Source organism: Gopherus flavomarginatus, chromosome 1, assembly GCF_025201925.1.
Source record: "Gopherus flavomarginatus isolate rGopFla2 chromosome 1, rGopFla2.mat.asm, whole genome shotgun sequence".
In the NCBI taxonomy this organism is placed as follows: Eukaryota; Metazoa; Chordata; order Testudines; family Testudinidae; genus Gopherus; species Gopherus flavomarginatus.
This window is the reverse complement of record NC_066617.1, coordinates 357,929,640-357,952,929: the sequence shown is the minus strand read 5'-3', so window position 1 is coordinate 357,952,929 and position 23,290 is coordinate 357,929,640. Positions and strand designations below refer to the sequence as shown.

Sequence of the window (23,290 nt, the reverse complement as noted above, 5' to 3'; positions counted from 1 at the left end):
GAGGTGAGGAGACCACATCTGTACACAGTATTCGAGATGTGGGCGTACCATGGATTTATATAAGGGCAATAATATATTCTCAGTCTTATTCTCTATCCCCTTTTTGATGATTCCTAACATCCTGCTTGCTTTTTTGACCGCCTCTGCACACATCTGGACATCTTCAGAGAACTATCCACGATGACGCCAAGATCTTTTTCCTGACTCGTTGTAGCTAAATTAGCCCCCATCATATTATATGTATAGTTGGGGTTATTTTTTCCAATGTGCATTACTTTACATTTATCCACATTAAATTTCATTTGCCATTTTGTTGCCCAATCACTTAGTTTTGTGAGATCTTTTTGAAGTTCTTCACAATCTGCTTTGGTCTTAACTATCTTGAGTAGTTTAGTATCATCTGCAAACTTTGCCACCTCACTGTTTACCCCTTTCTCCAGATCATTTATGAATAAATTGAATAGGATTGGTCCTAGGACTGACCCTTGGGGAAAACCGCTAGTTACCCCTCTCCATTCTGAGAATTTACTATTATTTCCTACCCTTTGTTCCCTGTCTTTTAACCAGTTCTCAGTCCATGAAAGGACCTTCCCTTTTATCCCATGACAGCTTAATTTACATAAGAGCCTTTGGTGAGGGACCTTGTCAAAGGTTTTCTGGAAATCTAAGTACACTATGTCCACTGGATCCCCCTTGTCCACATGTTTGTTGACCCCTTCAAAGAACTCTAATAGATTAAGCAGCAAAGAATCCTGTGGCACCTTATAGACTAACAGACGTTTTGGAGCATGAGCTTTCGTGGGTGAATACCCACTTCTTCAGATGCCCACGAAAGCTCATGCTCCAAAACGTCTGTTAGTCTATAAGGTGCCAAAGGATTCTTTGCTGCTTTTACAGATCCAGACTAACACGGCTACCCCTCTGATATCTAATAGATTAGTAAGACATGATTTCCCTTTACAGAAACCCATGTTGACTATTGCTCAACAGTTTATGTTTTTCTATGTGTCTGACAATTTTATTCTTAATTATTGTTTCGACTAATTTGCCCGGTACCGACATTAGACTTACCGGTCTGTAATTGCCGGGATCACCTCTAGAGCCCTTTTTAAATATCGGCGTTACATTAGCTAACTTCCAGTCACTGGTTACCGAAGCCGATTTAAAGGACAGGTTACAAACCTTAGTTAATAGTTCCGCAACTTCACATTTGAATGCTTTCAGAACTCTTGGGTGAATGCCATCCGGTCCCGGTGACTTGTTAATGATGAGTTTATCAATTAATTCCAAAACTTCCTCTAGTGACACTTCAATCTGTGACAATTCCTCAGATTTGTCACCTACAAAAGCCAGCTCAGGTTTGGAAATCTCCCTAACATCCTCAGCCGTGAAGACTGAAGCAAAGAATCCATTTAGTTTCTCCGCAATGACTTTATCGTCTTTAAGCGCACTGGTTGTTTAGCAGGCTTCCTGCTTCTGATGTACTTAAAAAACATTTTGTTATTACCTTTGGAGTTTTTGGCTAGCTGTTCTTCAAACTCCTCTTTCGCTTTTCTTACTACACTCTTGCACTTATGTTGGCAGTGTTTATTCTCCTTTCTATTTATCTCACTAGGATTTGACTTCCACTTTCTAAATGAAGTCTTTTTATCTCTCACTGCTTCTTTTACATGGTTGTTAAGCCACGGTGGCTCTTTTTTAGTTCTTTTACTGTGTTTCTTAATTTGGGGTATACATTGAAGTTGGGCCTCTATTATGGTGTCTTTAAAAAGCGCCCAAGCAGCTTGCAGTCACTGTACCTTTTAACTTTTGTTTAACTAACCCCCTCATTTTTGTATAGTTCCCTCTTTTGAAATTAAATGCCACAGAGTTGGGCTGTTGAGATGTTCTTCCCACCACAGGGATGTTGAACGTTATTGTATTATGGTCACTATTTCCAAGTGATTCTGCTATAGTTACCTCTTGGACCAGCTCCTGCACTCCACTCAGGATTAAATCTAGAGTTGCCTCTCCCCTTGTGGGTTCCCGTACCAGCTGCTCCATGAAGCAGTCATTTAAAGTATTGGGAAATTTTATCTCTGCATTTCGTCCTGAAGTGAAATGTTCCCAGTCAATATGGGGATAATTGAAATCCCCCACTATTATTGGGTTCTTAATTTTGATAGCCTCTTAATTTCCCTTAGCATTTCATCATCACTATTACTGTCCTGGTCAGGTGGTCAATAATAGATTCCTAATGTTATATTTTTATTAGAGCGTGACATTTCTATCCACAGAGATTCTATGGAACATGTGGATTCGCTTAAGATTTTTACTTCATTTGAATATACATTTTCTTTCTCATATAGTGCCACTCCTCCCCCTGCACGACTTGTTCTGTCCTTCCGACATATTTTGTACCCCGGAATGATTGTGTCCCATTAATTGCTCTCAGTCCACCAGGTTTCTGTGATGCCTATTATCAATATCCTCCTTTATCACAAGGCACTCTAGTTCACCCATCTTATTATTTATGAGATTGGCTTAGAAACCATGAGATTTAAAATAAATGTTGGGTTCTTCTTATTTGCCTTTTGGCTTTTGAGCTTTGCGGATGCACTTGGACCATATTTTCAAGGTTTTTGCCACAACCAGGAGAGCTTTAAGAAAAACATCAACTATCACAAGATTCATGATGAATGGCAAAATTAAATAACATCTGGCCTTCTTCAAATAACCTTCAACTCATTCATTTTAAAATAATCAATTGTATTTTTGACATATTAAAAATCTTATTTTAAAATCCCATTTTCACAGGATTCTACCAAGGATCCTCTATTATTTAAAAGCCTATAGTGTTCACGCAGATACATTTTTGTATATGTATTACTATAAATAACTTCTATCCAGTCCTGTAGCACTGGGAGGGAGATGGTTGGGTGAAATAAGAGAGTTCAGGGAGCTCCACTTCCATATGCTACAATTCTTTGCCCAAGAAATAACCTTTTTCTTGGTTTTATGGTTTGCTATACTTTCAATGACAAACATGCTTAATAAAGTGAGCAATACAATCTGAAAGAAAACGAAACAGAGAAATGTTACCGCAAGCTGGTGCAGGGGGTCACCGAAAGCCAGAACTAAAAATTACTGGTCAGCAAGTCTCTGTCCTCTAAGTTTTATTCTTGAAGAGGGTCAGAATGCATTGATTACAACCAAAAAAACAAAGGAAAAGTTGTTTGCCATAAATAAACCCGAAGTCATGTACAATTAATCTCTAAAACAAATGGATGCAGAGCTCTCCCTTCTCAAAGGCTATCTACTCTTCTGCTTGGTGAACATAAGAACGGCCATACTGGGTCAGACTAAGGGTATCAGCCCAGTATCCTGTCTACTGATAGTGACCAGTACCAGATGCTTCAGAGGGAATGAGCAGAACAGGGCAATTTCAAGTGATCTATCCTCTCTTCCAGTCTCAGCTTCTGGTAGCTGGAGGTTTAGGGACACCTGAAGCATAGGCTTGCATCTCTGACCACCTTTCGCTAATAGTAATTGATAGACCAGGACTCCATGAACTTATCTAATTCTTTTTTGAACCCAGCAGTCTCCAAATAGGCTACCCCTTGCATGCTACTCCCACAATGGCTTGTAAGGGAACCCATACCCATCCTTAACACCGGGTTCCAATCCAGGGACCCTTGACCCAGCAGCTCAAGTCTGTTCTCCCAGATCTTACTACTTCCCTGGACCACTTCCTACACTGCCTGTTACAGGCTCCTACTCTACTCTCCCCTCCCCCGTATCAGGGAGTGTGACTACAGGTTTCCTTAGCCCTCCTCTCTGTTGTCAGCTCCCTGGCTTTATAGAAGCCACACCTGTTTCTGCTTAGGTGAGCTTCATCCCCAGTTAATCCTCATTGCCCTCTAGCTCTCCTCCAGGCCTGTGGCTAATTAGCCTCTCTTGCCTATATTAACCCCTTCAGGGCTAGTGGGGTGGGGGGGAATGTCTCATCACATCACTATAAAAAACTGTGTCAGGGTTTTGGTTTTGCATCTTTGTTCTTCCAAAAATGTTATTTAAGTAGCCACTTATTCTAATATTCCACATATTTGTCCATGTAAAGATATTAACACAATGAACTCAGAAACAAAACACTGGATCTAAATTATTACGCTGGTTGAGTGCATGTGATCAATCCTATCTCAGTCTAGTGGTTGGACTCAGAGACTAAAAGAGCCTGCTAATTTCTCACAGCTAGAAGAGTTCAAGTCGTAAAGGCCTGTGGTTTTGGTGCTGACAATCCAAAGTCCCAGCCTCACTGAGGACCATGGTGTCTATGTGTATGTGGCCACAGATTGTTACATGAACACCTCAATACTTTATGTAACTGCATTTATAAAAACAAGTCCAAAAGAAAAACTACTCACAGACACTAGGCACCCATTAAAATTGTTTACAAACACAACTCACACAAACTTTGTGGTTTGAGCTTCTCTCTAGAAAATATGTAATCTTTTCCAACAGAGATAGCAATGTAAATTAAAGCTGCTGTAGGATTACCCAACAAATGATTGGTTCGTATAATGCTGCTATATCTTGTGGTCATAAAAAGCAATTATGTATACCCAGCTTATGTAAGGAATTTATGTATTACAATTAAAATTGCAAGATGGTGACCTTGAGCTGACCTTTTAGAGAACTATGACTCCTGATCCTTTCTTCGTGTAGTCATATGAGCATGTCAGCATGGAATTTTCCATTACATGTCAAGCAAGCTGCAAATCAAGGAATGAATGACGATCCATATGTCAGCAAACCACATATCATTTCATGTTTTATATATATGAGCCAGTCCAATCTTCCCCTTTTCTGGCAACTTGACAAGAATGTGAGGAAACTCACTGGCTAATCTCATCCATAGCAGGACCACAGAAATGGGAGGCAACTCAGTGACTAATTCCCATATTGCGCTTCATGACAACTTAAGACACCATAAATAGCAAGGCTGGCCCTTGGTCTCCCTACCTCCCATTTGTCTGTCTCAGCATCTTAGAAGGGTCCTCGATATGTTATCTAGTCCAGTCCCTTGCACTCAGGGAAGGACTACATAATAATTAGACCATTTCTGACAGGTGTTTGTCTAACTTGTTTTTAAAAAACTTCCAATGATGGAGATTTCACAACCTCCCTAGGCAACTTGTTCCAGTGCTTAACTACCCCTGTCAGTTAGAAAGGTTTTCTTAATGTCCAAACTAAACCACTTTCAGAAGCCATCCCAGAATGCCCCACAGTGACAGCAGAGTTGGTACAAACACTCCTGGTGAGGACACACACCACTGACACAGGGATCGTCGTGTGGACATGCAAAAACAGTTCAATTACTGCAGTGGCTGTATGCTGACATAATTTAGGTTGACATAATTTCATAATGTAGACATGCCCATAGAATGGAAGAATTACTTCTCCTGTCTTGCTTACAACACTCCTGCTCATATATCCCAGAACGATGTTTAATTTTTTGCAACAGTGTTACACTGCTGACTCATTATCTTGTGATCCACTACAATCCCCAGATCCCTTTCCACAGAAGCCCTTTCTGAGAGTAGAAGGAGGTACCTGCAGGCAAGGGCAGTGCACAGAGCCCTCTGCCCCACCACCTTCCAGGGGCCACAGGGATATGGTGCTGGCTGCTTCCGGGAGAGGCGTCGGGCCAGGGCAGGGGGGAGTCTGCCTTGCCTCACTGCACGTCGCTGCCACCCTGGAACTGCTCAAGGTAAGTGGCATCGGGCCAGAGCCTGCACCCCAACCCCCTCCTGCACAACAACCCCCTGCTCTGAGCCTCCTATCGCAACCTGCACCCTTCCTGCATCCCAACCCCTTGCCCTGAGCCCCCTCATACACCTCACCCCCTCCCATACCCCACACTCCCTCCTGCACTCCAACCCCCTGCCCCAGCCCTACATTTGTGGCCCTGCATGCAATTTCCCCACCCAGATGTGGCCCTCGGGCCAAAAAGTTTGGCCACCCCTGATGTAGACTGTAAGATCATCAGGGCAGGCACTATCTCTTACTATGTGTAGCATGTACAGGGCCTAGCATAATGGGGCCTAATCACTAGACAATAATAATAATAAATAATTCCTGAAGTAAAGACAAATGGAATGCATATTTTGTAAGGAGGGGAATGATGTATAGTGCATATTTGAATGTATAATAAGCTACATATGCAAAAACAGGTATGTACAATTGTGACAGGCTAAAATTTTGATCCTATACGAGGCAATTGTTAACGTGTGTTTAGATCATATGAAGTGCTGCATTTTATTTTTCTCTTTATATTAAACAAACAAGGGCATCAAAATAAAGTAGCAGCACATTTTAAACTCCTAGGAACCCTAATGTTCATGCTTGCTCCTAATTGTTGATCCCTGATTCAGCACTGGCACGGATCAACAAAAGAACAGGTGGTAAGGCACAGCTATGTGAGAGAAATGATTTTGTTCTGTTTACTCTGAAATGATTTTGCAACTTTGTTCTGAACATTACACTGACCTTACGCTGAAAGTAAGGTTTTGTTTTTGTTGGTGAAAGGCAACATATTCATCAGAGTAGGCATTGCCTCTGCAAGAAATTTACTGTCTATATCAGTGGTTCTCAAACTTTTTTTTCCATGGGCCACTTGAAAATTGCTGAGGGTCTCGACAGACCACTTAATGATCTTTCCAAATGTTGTTTGTACCATTAGTTAACTATTGTGAAACACTTCGGATAAAAGCACTATATAAAAAAAAAACCTTAATAATAATTAACTTTTTTTGTTCTACAAATAAAAGCACACAACTCATATTTTAAGATCAGTAGTCTTACCTTTCTAAAGTGATGGATGTGCCACGCCCTCTCTCCCCTGCAGTGGCAGCCCCCAAGCTGGGTCTGGGAAGGAGTGTGAGTGTCTCTCCTGCACCACAGCAGCCACAAAGTGGAGGCTGGGAAGGAGGGCCGTATCTCCTGGCAGCCACAGCCCTGGAGCAGGGAGAAGTCGCCTCTTTCTCTGGTCACCACAGCCCTGCACATCCCAAATTACCCCCACCTCCTCTTCTCACTCACCCCCAATTCCCCCCAAAGCCACTACCTCACCTTACATGTGCATCTTCTCCAGGGTCCAGGCACCTAATTAGTGGAGCCATGCCTGCACAGCTCCACTAATTAGGTGAGTGGCCCTTCATTCTCTTGTGTGCGGCTGCCCAGGCACGCACCTTAGAGGGAACTATCCGCAGACCACCTGAATGGAGCTTGCAGACCACAGTTTTAGAACCTCCTGGTCTATATGAACCTTGTTCAACAAATTGCAAGTCAGAAAGTAAATCTTGAAAGATTTGAAAACATAAAGTAATCTTTGCTGCCATCTTCTGGAAAATTATGTGTATATATGCTCAGGTATGCTGAACTCTGTCCTTTTCTGCCCTTGCAGCTACACTCTGTTTAGTATTAGCTCAGCTGCAACAATCATTGATAACCACTGACAGCAGTGGTTTAGTTTCAGAGCATGGACAAGACTCTGGAACCAATATCTTTACTGACTACTCAAAAGCTGGGACAATGTGCTTTCTACCTTATGATCACAACTACAGAGGGTCAGAGGGGCAATCGTGTTAGTCTGTATAATGAGGAGTCGGGCGGCGCCTTAAAGACTAACAGATTTATTTCGGCATAAGATTTCGTGGGTAAAAAAAACACTTCTTCAGATGCATGGAGTGAAAATTACAGATACAGGCATAAATATATATTGGCACATGAAGAGAAGGGAGTTACCTTACAAATGGAGAACAAACGTGGAAGGCCAACTTGTCAGAGTGGATGTAGTCCACTCCCAATAATTGATGAGGAGGTGTCAATACTACAGAGTGATCTAGCAGTGAGATAATAAAATTCTTCCCGAAGGATAAAAAAAAATGACACCATCAGATATGTTTCCTCTCCACACATTCCAGAAATAAAAATTGTAGGCCCAGTGTGTACAACATACACTCACCTACACTCGCAGCCTGGAACAGGTAGATCTTCAATTCTTCCCTCTGCAGCTGAAAAATATTCTTGGGGAGTGGAGGAACTGCCTCTAATCAAGTGAGAACTAATTCTGTATGTAAGAGTGGAGGCAAGAAACCATCTTCCTGTGTAAAAGTAACTGGTTATACTTATGCTGAGTAATTTAGAATTCACAATCCTTCTTCTCAACTGACCAAACATGAAGTTATCCCAAAGGAGGGACAATGCCTATCATCAGAACTGGCCTGAGACAATACAGGGCCTTCTTTATATATCAAGACAGGGCCCTGTGGTCTCAGAGGTACCCAGGACTGAAAGTCATTTTGTTACATCCCCCGCCCCTCACCTACAGCATGAGGGAGTCTTACTTGTGCTTAACTGGATGTCAGCTCCCTGACATCACCAGCCTGTTAGCCACCAAGCACTCTCCTCTGCACTATACCAGCCTTTACTTTACCTTATAGGTTAACAATGAGTGCACCCCAATCCCTTTGAAGCATTCCCCCGGTACTGTTAAGCCCCTTATAACTGAACACTCACAGAAATACCAGGCCCGCTTTTCCAGAGGAACAGTATACACACTAGTTTATATGATTCAACTGAGGATCTGCACCTGACTTAATATCACGGCACTGAGATATATTTATAGAGAAAACAATAATAAGTTCCCTAGCCTTTGTTTGCCAGAAGCTAGAAATGGGGATGGATCACTTGATGCTTACCTGTTCTGTTCATTCCCTCTGGGGCGCCTGGCATTCCCCACAGTTGGAAGACAGGATACTGGGTTAGATGGACCTTTGGTCTAGATGGCCGTTCTTAGGTTCTTAAATTCATTTTCAAGTGATAGCAAGTAAGGAAATTAGAATCAAAAGGCTACATATAAAATAAAAGCATAACGTGCTTTCTAGAGACTAAATTTAACTGTTTAACCTCCTGTCTAAAGACATTTATCTCACCTCCAAGGTCCTCCGTAGTGTTTCAACCAAGGTTGATTGAGATCCCATTTTCATGAGTGTAAAGGCACTGCCTGTTTAATTCTTATAGGCAGGATAAGGGCATGTGTTGTTTGCCTTCTATTTATATCCCCAACGTTCACTGATTGTCCCTCATGGTTTCTTTTCCTATGTTCTGCTTCCTTGTGGACTTCACATCTCTTTGATGCCTATTTACATACGAAGTTATCCATTGTGTTAGCTTACAATGCTTAACTTACATCGGACAGACAGAAAGGTGAATAAACATCTCGTCTGACAGAAAATCTTCTTCTCCACGTCTGCTGTGATACAGAAGCTAAGAACATATTTTCAGAGTGCACACATAACTCCTTACATAGTATCTCTACATACGTTTCACAATAGCATCAGGGGATGCAGGTTTGTAGAACTTTTGGTGATGCCCAGAACCTGCCCTCCAAACTCCACCCCCCCCAACTCCAGCCCCCACCTGCCTAAGGCTTTGGGAGGGAGTTTGGGTTGGGGGAGGAGGTCTGGGGTGCAGGCTCTGGGCTGGGACAGGGGATTGGGGTTCAGGACAAGTGAGAGGTTGGGGTCTGGGAGGGAGTTTGGTTGGGATACGGGGTCTGGGATGCAGGCTCTGGGAGGGAGTTTGGGTGCTGGGTGCAGGCTCCAGGCTGTGGCAGGGTGTGGGGGTGCAGGAGGGGGTGAGGAGTGCAGGGTCTAGGAGGGAGTTTGGGTATAGACTCTGGGCTGGGGAAAGGGGTGGGGGTATAGGAGGAGGTGAGGGGTACAGGCTCTGGGAGGGAGTTTGTGGCCTGGAGGGAGTGTGTGGGAAGGGGGTGGTAGGGTGCAGGCTCTAGGACAGAGTTTGGGTGCTGGATGCAGGCTGGGACAGGGACTGGGGGTACAGGAGGGGATGAGGGGTGCAGGCTCTGGGACTGAGTTTGGGTACAGGCTCTGGACTGGGGGTATAGACTCTAGGACTGAGTTTGGGGGTCAAAGGACAGGTGCAGGCTCTGGGATGGGATGTGGAGGGGTGCAGGGCTTACCGGGAGCTCCTAGGCAGGACAGGCTGGGAGTCTCCATATGCTGCTACCCCCAGGCACTGCCCCCACAGCTTCCCATTGGCTGCAGGGATGCTTGGGGTGGGACACAGACCCGTCCCCCCCGCCCCCGGGGCCACAGGAAGGGGTTGGCAGCCATGTGGAATGAGCAGGCAGGAAGCTGTTCAGCTCTGCTGTGCTGCTGGTGGGAGTGGGGAGCCCGGGCTGTTTTAAATGGCTCGAGGGAAGTGCAGGGTGGGGTCACCCGGGGCAGACAGCGGGGTCGAGGGAAACACCCAGCCTCAGACAGTGCTGGAGCCGGGCCCGTGGTGACTGGGCACCAGAAATATTCCTGCTGCCCAGGCACCACAGGCCATAGACTTTGCCACCCATGAATAGTATTAATGAGCAGTGTGACCCCAGCTTTCGTTTGACACTTTTTGGTGAACTAGAATGTACATACTGTACCAGAAACAGGACATTTGGAGTTCACTGTATTAAAAATGCAAATACTCATATACTATTTCAAGGTTGTATGGGGTTTCTTTAGCAGGGTGACAAGATTAATGCAACCTTTGGAAGGTATTAGGAAAATCAAAGGGCTTTTTGGAACAATATGTGTGAAGTGGATTTCCTACAAAGTACTTTGAGGTGAGAGAAATGCAAATTTTTCCTACCCAAGCCAAACTTTTGAAGATACATCATGTGGAGAGAGATCACTGTGTACTAATTACCTGCTTCTAGAAGCTCTACATCAAAGGTCCCTGAAAGGTATAAAGTGTGGACTGAGCGTTCTTGTTCTCAGCTGAAGCTGTGATAACCCTATAACCACAAGGAATCTCATTTGGGTGGTGGTTTGAGGGGCTACCGATACCAGAATCCACGTTAAGGTTCGGGTGAGCTCTGGTAAACTTATAGACTCATAGACTCCAGGACTGGAAGGGACCTCGAGAGGTCATCGAGTCCAGTCCCCTGCCCTCATGGCAGGACCAAATATTGTCTAGACCATCACTAATAGACATTTATCTAACCTACTCTTAAATATCTCCAGAGATGGAGATTCCACAACTTCCCTAGGCAATCTACTCCAGTGTTTAACTACCCTGACAGTTAGGAACTTTTTCCTAATGTCCAACCTAAATCTCCCTTGCTGCAGTTTAAGCCCATTGCTTCTTGTTCTATCATTGGAGGCTAAGGTGAACAAGTTTTTTCCCTCCTCCTGATGACATCCTTTTAGATACCTGAAAACTGCTATCATGTCCCCTCTCAGTCTTCTCTTTTCCAAACTAAACAAACCCAATTCCTTCAACCTTCATTCATAGGTCATGTTCTCAAGACCTCTAATCATTCTTGTTGCTCTTCTCTGGACCCTCTCCAATTTTTCCACATCTTTCTCGAAATGCGGTGCCCAGAACTGGACACAATACTCCAGCTGAGGCCTGACCAGTGCAGAGTAAAGCGGAAGAATGACTTCTCGTGTCTTGTTTACAACACACCTGCTAATGCATCCCAGAATTATGATTGCTTTTTTTGCAACAGTATCACACTGTTGACTCATATTAAGCTTGTGGTCTACTATGACCCCTAGAAGCAGCAAAGAATCCTGTGGCACCTTACAGACTAACAGACGTTTTGGAGCATGAGCTTTCGTGGGTGAATACCCACTTCCTCAGATGCATGTAATGGAAATTTCCAGGGGCAGGAATATATATGCTAGCAAGCAAGCTAGAGATAACGAGGTCAGTTCAATCAGGGAGGATGAGGCCCTGTTCTAGCAGTTGAGGTGTGAAAACCAAGAGAGGAGAAACTGGTTCTGTAATTGGCAAGCCATTCACAGTCTTTGTTCAATCCTGAGCTGATGGTGTCAAATTTGCAGATGAACTGAAGCTCAGCAGTTTCTCTTTGAAGTCTGGTCCTGAAGTTTTTTTGCTGCAGGATGGCCACCTTAAGGTCTGCTATAGTGTGGCCAGGGAGGTTGAAGTGCTCTCCTACAGGTTTTTGTATATTGCCATTCCTAATGTCTGATTTGTGTCCATTTATCCTTTTCCGTAGAGATTGTCCAGTTTGGCCGATGTACATAGCAGAGGGGCATTGCTGGCATATGATGGCGTATATTACATTGGTGGATGTGCAGGTGAATGAACCGGTGATGGTGTGGCTGATCTGGTTAGATCCTGTGATGGTGTCGCTGGTGTAGATATGTGGGCAGAGTTGGCATCGAGGTTTGTTGCATGGATTGGTTCCTGAGCTAGAGTTATTATGGTGCGGTGTGCAGTTACTGGCGAGAATATGTTTCAGGTTGGCAGGTTGTCTGTGGGCAAGGACTGGCCTGCCACCCAAAGCCTGTGAAAGTGTGGGATCATTGTCCAGGATGGGTTGTAGATCCCTGATGATGTGTTGGAGGGGTTTTAGCTGGGGGCTGTATGTGATGGCCAGTGGAGTCCTGTTGGTTTCTTTCTTGGGTTTGTCTTGCAGTAGGAGGCTTCTGGGTACACGTCTGGCTCTGTTGATCTGTTTCCTTATTTCCTCGTGCGGGTATTATAGTTTTGAGAATGCTTGGTGGAGATTTTGTAGGTGTTGGTCTCTGTCTGAGGGGTTAGAGCAGATGCGGTTGTATCTCAGTGCTTGGGTGTAGACAATGGATCGTGTGATGTGCTCGGGATGGAAGGTGGAGGCATGAAGGTAGGCATAGCGGTCGGTAGGTTTTCGATATAGGGTGGTGTTAATGTGACCATCACTTATTTGCACTGTGGTGTCAAGAAAGTGGACCTCCCGTGTAGATTGGTCCATTACATGCATCTGAGGAAGTGGGTATTCACCCATGAAAGCTCATGCTCCAAAACGTCTGTTAGTCTATAAGGTGCCACAGGATTCTTTGCTACTTTTACAGATCCAGACTAACACGGCTACCCCTCTGATACTATGACACCTAGATCTCTTTCTGCCATACTCCTTCCTAGACAGTCTCTTCCCATTCTGTATGTGTGAAACTGATTGTTCCTTCCTAAGTGGAGCACTTTGCATTTATCTTTATTGAACTTCATCCTGTTTACCTCAGACCATTTCTCCAATTTGTCCAGATCATTTTGAATTTTGACCCTGTCCTCCAAAGCAGTTGCAATCCCTCCCAGTTTGGTATCCTCCGCAAACTTAATAAGCGTACTTTCTATGCTAACATCTAAATCGCTGATGAAGATATTGAACAGAACCGGTCCCAAAACAGACCCCTGCGGAACCCCACTTGTTATACCTTTCCAGCAGGATTGGGAGCCATTAACAACTACTCTCTGAGTACAGTTATCCAGCCAGTTATGCACCCACCTTATCGTAGCCCCATCTAAATTGTACTTTCCTAGTTTATCTATAAGAATATCATGTGAGACCGTACCAAATGCCTTACTAAAGTCTAGGTATATCACATCCACTGCTTCTTCCTTATCCACAAGGCTTGTTATGCTATCAAAGAAGGCTATCAGATTAGTTTGACACGATTTGTTCTTTACAAATCCATGCTGGCTATTCCCTATCACCTTACCACCTTCCAAGTGTTTGCAGATGATTTCTTTAATTACCTGCTCCATTATCTTCCCTGGCACAGAAGTTAAACTAACTGGTCTGTAGTTTCCTGGGTTGTTTTTATTTCCCTTTTTATAGATGGACACTATATTTGCCCCCTTCCAGTCTTCTGGAATCTCCCCCGTCTCCCATGATTTCCCAAAGATAATAGCTAGAGGCTCAGATATCTCTTCTATTAACTCCTTGAGTATTCTAGGATGCATTTCATCAGGCCCTGGTGACTTGCAGGCATCTAACTTTTCTAAGTGATTTTTTACTTGCTCTTTTTTTATTTTATCTTCTAAACCTACCCTCTTCCCGTAAGCATTCACTATATTAGACATTCCTTCAGACTTCTCAGTGAAGACCGAAACAAAGAAGTCATTAAGCATCTCTGCCATTTCCAAGTCTCCCGTTACTGTTTCCCCCTCCTTACTGAGCAGTGGGCCTACCCTGTCCTTGGTCTTCCTCTTGCTTCTAATGTATTGATAAAAAGTCTTCTTGTTTCCCTTTATTCCCATAGCTAGTTTGAGTTCATTTTGTGCCTTTGCCTTTCTAATCTTGCCTCTGCATTCCTGTGTTATTTGCCTATATTCATCCTTTGTAATCTGATCTAGTTTCCATTTTTTATACGATGCCTTTTTATTTTGTAGGTCACGCAAGATCTCAAGGGTAAGCCAAGGTGGTCTTTTGCCACATTTTCTGTCTTTCCTACCCATCGGAATAGCTTACTTTTGGGCCCTTAATAGCGTCTCTTTGAAAAACTGCCAACTCTCCTCAGTTGTTTTTCCCCTCAGTCTTGATTCCCATGGGACCTTACCTATCAGCTCTCTGAGCTTACCAAAATCCACCTTCCTGAAATCCATTGTCTCTATTTTGCTGTACTCCCTTCTACCCTTCCTTAGAATTGCAAACTCTATGATTTCATGATCACTTTCACCCAAGCTTCCTTCTACTTTTAAATTCTCAACAAGTTCCTCCCTATTTGTTAAAATCAAGTCTAGAACAGCTTCCCCCCTAGTAGCTTTTTCAACTTTCTGAAATAAAAAGTTGGCTGCAATGCAGTCCAGGAACTTATTGGATAGTTGGTGCCCTGCGGTGTTATTTTCCCAACATATATCTGGATAGTTGAAGTCCCCCATCACCAACAAATCTTGGGCTTTGGATGATTTTGTTAGTTGTTTGAAAAAAGCCTCATCCACCTCTTCCACCTGATTAGGTGGCCTGTAGTAGACTCCCAGCACGACATCACCTGTGTTTTTTACCCCTTTTAGCCTAACCCAGAGACTCTCAACACTTCCGTATCCTATGTTCATCTCCACCTCAGTCCAAGTGTGTACATTTTTAATATATAAGGCAACACCTCCTCCCTTTTTCCCCTGTCTATCCTTCCTGAGCAAACTATACCCATCCACACCAACATTCCAGTCGTGTGTATTATCCCACCAAGTTTCAAGTAATGCCAACAATGTCATAGTTGTATTTATTTATTAGCACTTCCAGTTCTTCCTGCTTATTACCCATACTTCTTGCATTTGTATATAGGCATCTAAGATACTGGTTTGATCTTGCCTCCCAGCTTTGCCCTGACCCTCCTTCCTCACTGCCATTATAACCCGTGCTCCCTCCTGTTTCCAACCCATCTCCCAGGTCATTTTCCCCACTTACCTGTGGGGTTTGCTCACCTGTCCCCGTCGAACCTAGTTTAAAGCCCTCCTTACTAGGTTAGCCAGTCTGTGCGCAAATAAGGCCTTTCCCCTCTTCGAAAGGTGAACGCCCTCTGTGCCTAGCAGTCCTTCCTCGAATAGCATCCCGTGGTCGAGGAAGCCAAAGCCCTCCTGGTGACACCATCTTCGCAGCCAGGCATTCACCTCCACGATGCATCTGTCTCTGCCCGGGCCCCTACCTTCAATAGGAAGAATCGAAGAGAATACCACCTGCGCTCCAAACTCCTTAACCCGTACTCCCAAAGCCCTGTAGTCACTCTTGATCTGCTCAGCGTCACACCTCGCAGTATCATTTGTGCCCACATGGATGAGTAGCATGCACGTTGGTTCTTTTGGGGTTTTTAACATGTTTTTTTCTCTGTAGTGCTTTCCCCCGTAAGAATAAAGTAGGCTTGCTTAGAAAGAGCTGTGTGGTCATGAGAATGGTGGGCAGTCACACTGTTACCCAGCTCTGAAGAGACAGCAAGCAGGCGGTGCCCTTGAGCAACCTGGCTGTGCTGGGAATAACACAGTGAAGGCAGGGACCTGTGGGGTGAAATACTGAGGCCAGACAGAGCGGGACACAGCTGGGGAGCTGAAGCCGGAGAGTGGGTGCCTTTGGCTGGCCCACTGAGGAGAAATGCAAGTGCAGTGGCCTGCACTGTGACCGTGAGATAGGGACTGGCACCCAGGGGCCGAGTTCACCCCCTCAGAGCCATGAGGGCAATGTCCTGCCAATGGATGTCAAGACGCCCAAGGAGGCAGGGGGCAGAACCAGGCTGAGGCCCACGGATAACGTGTGGAGGAGGCTTCTGCCTGCGGTAGAGCCTGGGTGCGGGGTTAGATCCGAGTGACAGGCCCTTCCCCCCCTCCCCTGGCCATAGGCACGGGACCAAGCCCCTCCCTCGCCCGAGGGGACCCGGCTCCCTCGCGCTCTCGGCAAGCGCGTGACCGTCACCTCGCCGGAGCAACGGTCACAGGCGGCAGCGCGAGCTCCCTGCTCCCGTCAGCAGAGCCGCTGCGGCCAGCTCGGGAGCCAGGCACCGGAGGGAAGCCGCTGTCTGCGCACGCGCCGGTTGGCTCGAGCTCGGGCTCGGGCTCGGTCTGTTTCTATCCCGCCAGGTGGCCACCGGCCCGGAGAAAGGGCAGCTTCCCCGGGCCAGCCGCTGCCGCCGGCTGCCGTTTGGTGGAGGCTCCTCGTAGCGGGCAGGGGACGGGACGTTTTGCCACATAGGCACTGCGGAGGGGAGACGTAGCGGCCGGCTGTGGGGGAGCTTGGCAGGAGAAGGGGGAGAGCTGAGACACCTGAGCGGGAACTGGGGGAGCTGAGACACCTGAGCGGGAATTGGGGGAGCTGAGACACTCCCCTGACAGGCTGTGGGGGAGCTTGGTACGAGAGTGGGGAATTGAGACACTCCCCTGACTGGCTGTGGGGGAGCTTGGCAGGAGAGTGGGGAGAGCTGAGACACCTGAGCGGGAACTGGGGGAGCTGAGACACCTGAGCGGGAACTGGGGGAGCTGAGATACCTGAGCGGGAACTGGGGGAGCTGAGACACTCCCCTGACAGGCTGTGGGGGAGCTTGGCACACGAGTGGGGAGTTGAGACACTCCCCTGACAGGCTGTGGGGGAGCTTGGCAGGAGAAGGGGGAGAGCTGAGACACCTGAGCGGGAACTGGGGGAGCTGAGACACCTGAGCGGGAACTGGGGGAGCTGAGATACCTGAGCGGGAACTGGGGGAGCTGAGACACTCCCCTGACAGGCTGTGGGGGAGCTTGGCAGGAGAGTGGGGAGCTGAGACACTCCCCTGACAGGCTGTGGGGGAGCTTGGCAGGAGAGTGGGGAGCTGAGACACCTGAGCGGGAATTGGGGGAGCTGAGACACTCCCCTGACAGGCTGTGGGGGAGCTTGGCAGGAGAGTGGGGAGCTGAGACACTCCCCTGACAGGCTGTGGGGGAGCTTGGCAGGAGAGTGGGGAGCTGAGACACCTGAGCGGGAATTGGGGGAGCTGAGACACTCCCCTGACAGGCTGTGGGGGAGCTTGGCAGGAGAGTGGGGAGCTGAGACACTCCCCTGACAGGTTGTGGGGGAGCTTGGCAGGAGAGTGGGGAGCTGAGACACCTGAGCGGGAATTGGGGGAGCTGAGACACTCCCCTGACAGGCTGTGGGGGAGCTTGGCAGGAGAGTGGGGAGTTGAGACACTCCCCTGACAGGCTGTGGGGGAGCTTGGCAGGAGAGTGGGGAGCTGAGGCACTCCCCTGACTGGTTGTGGGGGAGCTTGGCAGGAGAGGGGAGAGCTGAGACACCTGAGCGGGAATTGGGGGAGCTGAGACACTCCCCTGACAGGCTGTGGGGGAGCTTGGGAGGAGAGTGGGGAGCTGAGACACTCCCCTGACAGGCTGTGGGGGAGCTTGGCAGGAGAGGGGGGAATTGAGATACTCCCCTGACAGGCTGTGGGGGAGCTAGCCAGGAGAGCGGGGAATTGAGATACTCCCCTGACTGGCTGTGGAGAAACAGAATCCCCCCTCACAGGCGGCAGGGCTGGAGAGGAGTGAGCCCAGGACCTGAGTGCAATTGCCCCTGCACTGGGAGAAGTCCTAGCCTCTCTCAGCCTGGGCCTCACTATGGTTCTGGATGAGACCTGTATCTCGCTCCTGCTGATGACTGGCACCATGATGTTGGTAGGAGGGTGCCGGAAGCTAACCGGACGCCATATACACTCCCGACGCCCTCGCATGTTTCTCCTGGAGCTGTTTGCCACTTTCCAAATCTGTGCCTGCACCAATGAGCTCCGGCTGCTGGCCAATGTGCAGCCCAAGCCACACTTTGCCCTCACCCTCACCTATGGTTTTACTGTCCTGCATGGATTGACTCTGACTGGCAGCACATGCAATCCCTGTGGCACCCTGCAACAAATCTTGGATGGTGGGATCTCAGTCAAACAGGGCGGGCTGAAGATTGGAGCTCAGTTTGCTGGTGCAGTGCTGGCCAGAATTTACATCCACTACATCTGGTCCATGGGGATTATCGAGGTGCACTCTGAGGCACTGGCAGAGGGCTGCAGTAATCCTATCCAAACCACTGAGACCCAGGCTTTTTGCATAGAGCTGCTCTTCTCCACTGTGTTCCAGCTGAGCATACTGCAATTTGAAGCTGTTAAACCCAGCCTCAGGGTCCACCTAATTGCTCTTCTCATTACTATGCTGGTGTATGGAGGTTAGTTACCTTTTTTTTTTTTTTTTGGTCCATGATTGTTTCAAATTATAGATATTTTTGAATTGTGTGATGTGTTAAAAAATGTGTCCATACAAAATTGTTTCTGTAGTACTGTTGTTGTGCTTTACAGCGGACAAAATACACTGAACAAAAGACCTTGATCCAATAAGCTGAACGGGAGAGGGATACTTCATTTGGACTCTGTATAGATGTAAAGGTCTACCTGCATAGATCCCTTTCCAGGATTGGGGCCTGAGAATGAAGTGAAGTGAAATCTCTGTTCTAAAGAATTTGCAGTCTAAAACACAAATGGGTAAAACTAAGTAAAAAGAGTTTCTCCAGATGGTTCTTTTAAATATTTTACTGAAACAAACAGAAAAATCCTTTCATAATACAACTTTATATTACATGACATCTTTCATGCAACTTGTGTCAATAAATTTGCCTCAGTTTAGCTACATCAGGGGTTCTCAACCTTTTTGTTTTTGAGGCCCTCCCAACATGCTATAAAAGCTTCATGCCACAACCACTCTTTTTCTGCATGTCCAGTAGATTAAAAGCCAGAGCCAGTGTTAGGGGAATCAAGCAGAGCAATTGCCTCCCAGGTCCCCATGCCACAGGGGGCCCTGCAAAGCTAAATTGCTCAGTCTTCGGCTTCAGTGCCGGGTGGTGGGGCTTCGGGCGTCTGCCCCACATGACAGGCCTTGAACTTTCCACCCTGGGGCTCCAGCAAGTCTAATGCTGACCCTGCTTGGCAGACCCCCTGAAACCTCACGGCCCCCCCCCTGGGGCCCGTGCCCCTGGTTGAGAACTGCTGAGCTACATCAATGTGCAAACCCTTAACATAGTTATACTACACACAAGTAAAGCGCAGTTTACACCAGTGTGATTTAATTAGGTATATTACATTGAGACCTCAGGTAAACCATGACTAGACCCCTGCAAATCGGCAGATATCCATGGACTATGTTTGCAGATTGGCTGTGGATACAAATTTTGTATCCATGCAGGACTATAACCATGACCAGGAACAAATGTCTCTCAAATATATATGGTAGTTTTAATTGGCAATCAATTAATTCAAGTTACAGTACAACCAGCAACTCTAGTCTAATCAAGACCAAGAAGACTGGAGCAAGTCCATGAAGATTTCCAGAAACAGGTTTGGCAATTTTGAACTATATTCTGAAGTGAATTTTTGCGGACAAAAGCAACATGGTGATGCTTCTTAACAGATTTTAAGTGTCTCACCTGAATCTTCCAGTAAAAGTCTTAGAAGAGGGGTGTACTCTAGATTATAGTATCCTGATATTAGCATAAAATAGAAAACAAGATTCCTGATTACTAACATTCCTCTGCTGTCTAGCAAATATATGTGTAAGCCAAAGTATGGGTCACGTCACATCATCTTCTAGTGTCTGGCTCTCATAGTGGATAGTAGCCTGTTACTGCTACTAGTTAATTAATGGTACTTTTGAACTGTGGATCTAATGCTCTTGGGTTCTGCCCTACTGATGATCTATGCAGGAGGTCACTATGGCTCAACCTGATGGAATGTTTGTATTTTTTTTTTTTAAACACTGGGATATTACATATTTAAAAAACGACATTAAAAGAACATTAAGGTCACAAAATCAATCACTCAAAAGTTAGGAAATTCTAGAACTAAGGTTGCCTGAGCAGTTGTAATTCATCCTTCTTTATGTAACATTATGATACAATCGTTAATTACATGGTTACCTGCTATTTGTTTTACTGGATCCCTGCCTCATTTAGTGCACAGGATGGACACTAAATGAGGCAGTGGGTTGCAAGAAGAGAAAGAATGGTCTCCTGCTGTTAAGGCAATTGGGCTGGGACTCTGGAGAGCTGAGTTCTCTTTCTGCCACAGTCTTCCTATGTGATATTGGGCAAGACTGTTGTTATGCATACATGAAAAGAGGCTGAATTATGGTTCTCCAGGCAAACTTAATTATGGTATTTCTTAGCTTGAATGCTTTACTTTGCAACCTTAATATTCTTTTGAGACATTACTGAAAATTATGTGTAGGTGAATGAGATAATCCTCAAATATAAAAATCATGCGGGATGAGTCCAAAAGCTTGTTTTAGGCTTTGGGATCCTAGTTCACAGTGTTGCAGATTAATATTGATAAATTATTAAACTGGGCCATTTTCACTGTTATGTATTTCAAAAATTCAGTTTTTTCTCCAACAAATACCAAACAGATTAGACCAGTGGCTCTCAGCCAGGAGTCTGGGGCCCACTGGGGGGCTGCGAGCGGGTTTCAAGGAGTCTGTCAAGAGGAGCCAGCATTAGATTTGCTGGGGCCCAGGGCAGAAAGACAAATCTCAGCTTATGGGGCTGAAGTCTGAGGCCGTAAGCCCCATTACCCAAGGCTGATGCTGAAGTCTGAGCAACTAAGCTTTGTGGGGCCCCCTGTGGCGGGGGATCCCGGGCAGTTACCCTGATTTCAACCCCTTAATGCTGGTCCTGGCTTTTATATGCAGAAAAATAGTTATTGTGGCACAGATGGGCTGTGAAGTTTTTGTGGCATGTTGGGGGAGCCTCAGAAAGAAAAAGGTTGAGAACCTCTGGATTAGACCATAATGTAGAGTAATAATTTGCCATTTTTTAAAAATTTTACATTGTTGCACTTGTGTTATGAAAAGTGTACTAAATCTTTGAATTTGAACTAAATTAGATGGTTTGTTTTTAAAGGCCAAATCGTGGGTGGCTTTTCAAACTGACATGCTTCAGTAATGAATGACCCAGAAGTATCAGAGTACGTTCCTTATACGTCAGGCTTCAACCTAAGGTGAATGTTTTATACCCTAGTAAACATTCAAGAGTTTTGTGCTGCAAGTGTAGGTGTGACTATACTCTAAAAAGCGATTTTTTTTTTAAAAAGCATTTGTTTATTATTTGCTCCATAACAAATTTGTTTTGCGTACAATTTTTTTAAAGGATTTTTCCTCTATTTTTTTTTCTGCTCTAGACAGAGATTGTATGCTGTAAAGTACCTAGCAGCATACTTGGGGACAATTCATAAACCCTGTTTATCTTTGGTAGTTATAAGGCAATTTTCACTTGGGCACTTAATCATAAACTGCTATCACCAATTTTTTTTCACTAGGATCCTAAAGTCTAGCTGGGTTATTTCCTTCTTATATATAATTACCTGTAAACCTGACCCAAAAGAGTGGTCTTACAGGTATACACCTCAATTTATTTTAACTGCCACTAATATACATATCAGATGGGTCAAATTAACTGCTGATGATGTGCAAGAAAGTTAGAAAAATCATCATTGTTATTTGTAAACTGAATGACTTTGATAGGGAATGATTGAGAGACAAATTTGGAAGCCCTCAATGTCATATTCTTTCATTTTCTGAAAGTACAAACAGCTTTTTATAGAACCCAACCTTTTCTCCCTTATTATTCTTCATATAGTATTTATGGGAGTTCCAAAAACTTCATGAGTAATTGGTCCCATGTAATTTAGGTCTTTAAATATTTTCTGTTTGGAAGAAGGCACTTGTATTTAAAAAGCATAATGTAAAAATGGAAATACACCTTCTGTATCTTTCACACCCATAATTTTCACAATAACCCTCAGTCTTCCCAACCATCAAAATTCAAGGGCAAAGAGCTTATTAAGTGATGTGCAATATTACCATTATTTTAAAAAACATGCTACAAAATATTTACTGTCGTACTATGAAGTGTTATATAGTATTAAAACTACACTTGTCAAACTAATAAAGAATATTTTGTTGCATTATCCTTATGTTTACATGAGACCAGTAGCTCAAAATGTGAACCTTCAGACATGTATCATCCTTGAATGCAGGGAGCTCAGAGAGATGCAAATATGAGAGCAAAGTTCAAGGTTGTTTGAGATACCTTAACTTTGCATTTCTATATTTTCTGGTGTTCCTTTCTGGTTTTATTTTTAAAGTACAACTTTAACTTTTATAGCTTGTAGATTTTTTTGAAACAGCATTTTATTAAGGTTCAAATTAAATTTTTGGTTTAGAAATAAATATCTCAATATTTAAAACTGCCCAAAAGTGTGTGAGGAACCTCAGAGAACAAACAGAAATACAGTGATACTGCCTTGAAGACTTTTCAATTGAAAATTTATACTGTATGTAAAATAACCTTTTAAAATGTTTTGTTAATCATTATCTGTATAACAAAAGATTATAGAAGTTCTCCATTTACTAAGCAAAACTAGCTATGGAGGACTACTGCTTAAACTTCTAATACTCCATTATCTACTATGCTATTATCTGGGTTGAAGAAGAGCTGATCCCTCATTCACCAAATTTGGCTACGTAGTCCTCTTCGGAAATAGCAGGAGAACAGGAGTCAGAAAATCTCCTACTCCTCTGTTTTATGAACATTAAGTTGTTTTAGCAGCTACAGTATTATTAAGAGGAGGGGACAAAAGAAAGCACAAGGGGAGAGAAGCAACAAAGGATGGAGGAGACAGGAGAACAGATGGGAGAGGTGAGAGGGTTAAAAATCCCTGAATTGAGGATGTGGGATGGAAAGAGCAAAGAAAAAACTGAAGCAAACTTTTAGGGTGAGAATCATTCTTTGTTTCATTACCATCTTAGGTGACTCACTTCATTAAATTAGATCAATAGCCAAAAGAAGGTCAAAATATAATTTACCCCCTAAACAGTAGTTAAAATAGATCAAGCTAAATTGGGGAGCTCACCAGTTTTGGTGGATACCATTACAGATCTGGACATTGTGAAGTAATGTAGCGTGGCATCATGTTGT

The 23,290-nt window shown here is 44.8% G+C and overlaps 1 protein-coding gene and 1 long non-coding RNA gene across 12 annotated transcripts in view; one reads left to right on the top strand and one right to left on the bottom strand.

Annotated features, from left to right (window-relative positions):
• Window positions 1–16,650: 16,650 nt before the first annotated feature.
• AQP11 (aquaporin 11) overlaps window positions 16,651–23,290 on the top strand; it is a 30,960-nt gene continuing 24,320 nt past the window's right edge. For 2 of the 11 annotated variants that reach the window (XM_050942355.1, XM_050942457.1), the window contains exons 1-2: window positions 17,451–17,514; window positions 17,751–18,493. In XM_050942355.1, coding sequence (XP_050798312.1) covers window positions 17,902–18,493 — 592 coding nt within the window. In that variant the 5' untranslated portion in view covers window positions 17,451–17,514; window positions 17,751–17,901. The other 9 variants (XM_050942376.1, XM_050942388.1, XM_050942397.1 and 6 more) reach the window with 9 other exon arrangements.
• Window positions 17,174–17,785, bottom strand: LOC127046038 (uncharacterized). Its single transcript, XR_007772911.1, has 3 exons — window positions 17,769–17,785; window positions 17,428–17,583; window positions 17,174–17,265 (listed from the first exon to the last, which is right to left on the bottom strand). It is a non-coding gene; the product is annotated as an uncharacterized LOC127046038 (long non-coding RNA).